The sequence below is a fragment of the Poecilia formosa genome, unplaced genomic scaffold, assembly GCF_000485575.1.
Source record: "Poecilia formosa unplaced genomic scaffold, Poecilia_formosa-5.1.2 Scaffold2750, whole genome shotgun sequence".
NCBI classification, from domain to species: Eukaryota; Metazoa; Chordata; class Actinopteri; order Cyprinodontiformes; family Poeciliidae; genus Poecilia; species Poecilia formosa.
The window spans coordinates 2,447-3,702 of NW_006802689.1; the positions used below are offsets into that span (position 1 = coordinate 2,447).

Below are 1,256 nucleotides of genomic sequence, written 5' to 3' on the forward strand. Positions count from 1 at the left end.
CCTTCATGTTTCAGTCTGACAGAAACGTCTGTGTAGCAGGTTAACATAAAAACCTCCTGAAAGACTGAAAGAGTTTCAGTTTGTCATGTTTACATCCAAACCCAGCAGTTTTAAAACCACTGGAGCTCTTTCTCCAACAGACCATTAGGAATGAACGGCGGCACGTCAAGACAATAACCCGGGTGGAGGCGACACCTGCAGGTCTCCGCCTACTGACCCCCTCTGACAATCAGCTGGTTCACAAAACGCTCCTTTAAAAATATCACAACTCCCTTATTCATTCTGGAAGCACAAATTAAATTACTGGATCACCAACAGAACCGTTTAACTGGGATCGTCGGATCAGGTTGGACCCGAATCCCAAAGAGAGGAAGGGCTCTGGAGACGCCATGCCCAGAAACAGCTACAAACTCTGACACCCAAAAATAAAACCCAAGACTGGGAACCAAAGCAAGGAAAGAATATTAGAAAACAAATAGAGAGAAAGAAAAGGGAGGGAGGGGGAGCAGCTGGTATCTCTTCCTCCATCTTCATCGTCTAACCTGTTTCTCTGAACTCTTCTTCTTCGTTCGATCTTCTTCATCCACCTCCATCAGCTCCGGCTCCTCTTCCTCATCGCTCTCCTCCTCCTCTTCATCAGAGCTGGCACTGGATTCTCCTTCCTCATCATCATCCTCATCCTCATCGTCCTCCTCTTCCTCGCCTCCCTCGCTCTCCTCCTGCTGACCCTCTTCGTTCTCGTTTGCCCTGCTGAGGTCCGAGATCAGCAGAACCCGGAGTCCGTTACCGAGTTCAAGGAACCTGCAGAGACCGAGAGCAGCTGGAGACTGGGACCAGAACCAGGACCAGAACCAGAACCAGGCAGGGACCAGGACCCACCTGTACTTCTTGGGGTCACTGGGGGACTTCGCGATGTCTGGGTCTCCCTGCTCCGGCTCCAATCCGCCTCTTCCTCCTCCACCCAGCCTCACTTCCTGTGGATGTGGAGGCTCCGGGTCGCCCGGCTCCGGGTCGCCCGGCTGACTCGGACCACTGGTGCCGCTCACCGACTTTTTGGTCTGAGGCATTTCTGAGTTGCGAGGGGAAGCTCCACCTGCAGATGTTTGAGGTTTATGTCATCCTGCAGGAAAAGCTGCAGGATGACATCAGAGTCAGGGGCGGAGCCAGAAGGGACCTGGGGGCCCCGGCCCCAATGACTGACTTGTAACAACAGGGCATTCCTACACAGCAGAGGTGAGACCAAGTCAGTGTTTTAC

General features: G+C 52.9%; 1 protein-coding gene across 1 annotated transcript; it reads right to left on the reverse strand.

The window, feature by feature from the left end:
* Positions 1 to 464: 464 nt before the first annotated feature.
* On the reverse strand, positions 465 to 1,250 carry LOC103133362 (nardilysin-like). The gene is made up of 2 exons (XM_007545129.2): positions 880 to 1,250; positions 465 to 801 (listed from the first exon to the last, which is right to left on the reverse strand). Exons 1-2 carry the CDS (start codon positions 1,065 to 1,067, stop codon positions 531 to 533), a joined length of 459 nt encoding a protein of 152 aa, XP_007545191.2. The 5' UTR covers positions 1,068 to 1,250; the 3' UTR covers positions 465 to 530.
* Positions 1,251 to 1,256: the final 6 nt, after the last annotated feature.

Bases quoted from the DNA above. Each gene is read 5' to 3' on its own strand.
- LOC103133362 (XM_007545129.2), bottom strand. From the start codon at position 1,067: ATGCCTCAGACCAAAAAGTCGGTGAGCGGCACCAGTGGTCCGAGTCAG. The intron at 802-879 runs GTGGGTCCTGGT...CGGTCTCTGCAG, and splicing joins AGTGACCCCAAGAAGTACAG to GTTCCTTGAACTCGGTAACG.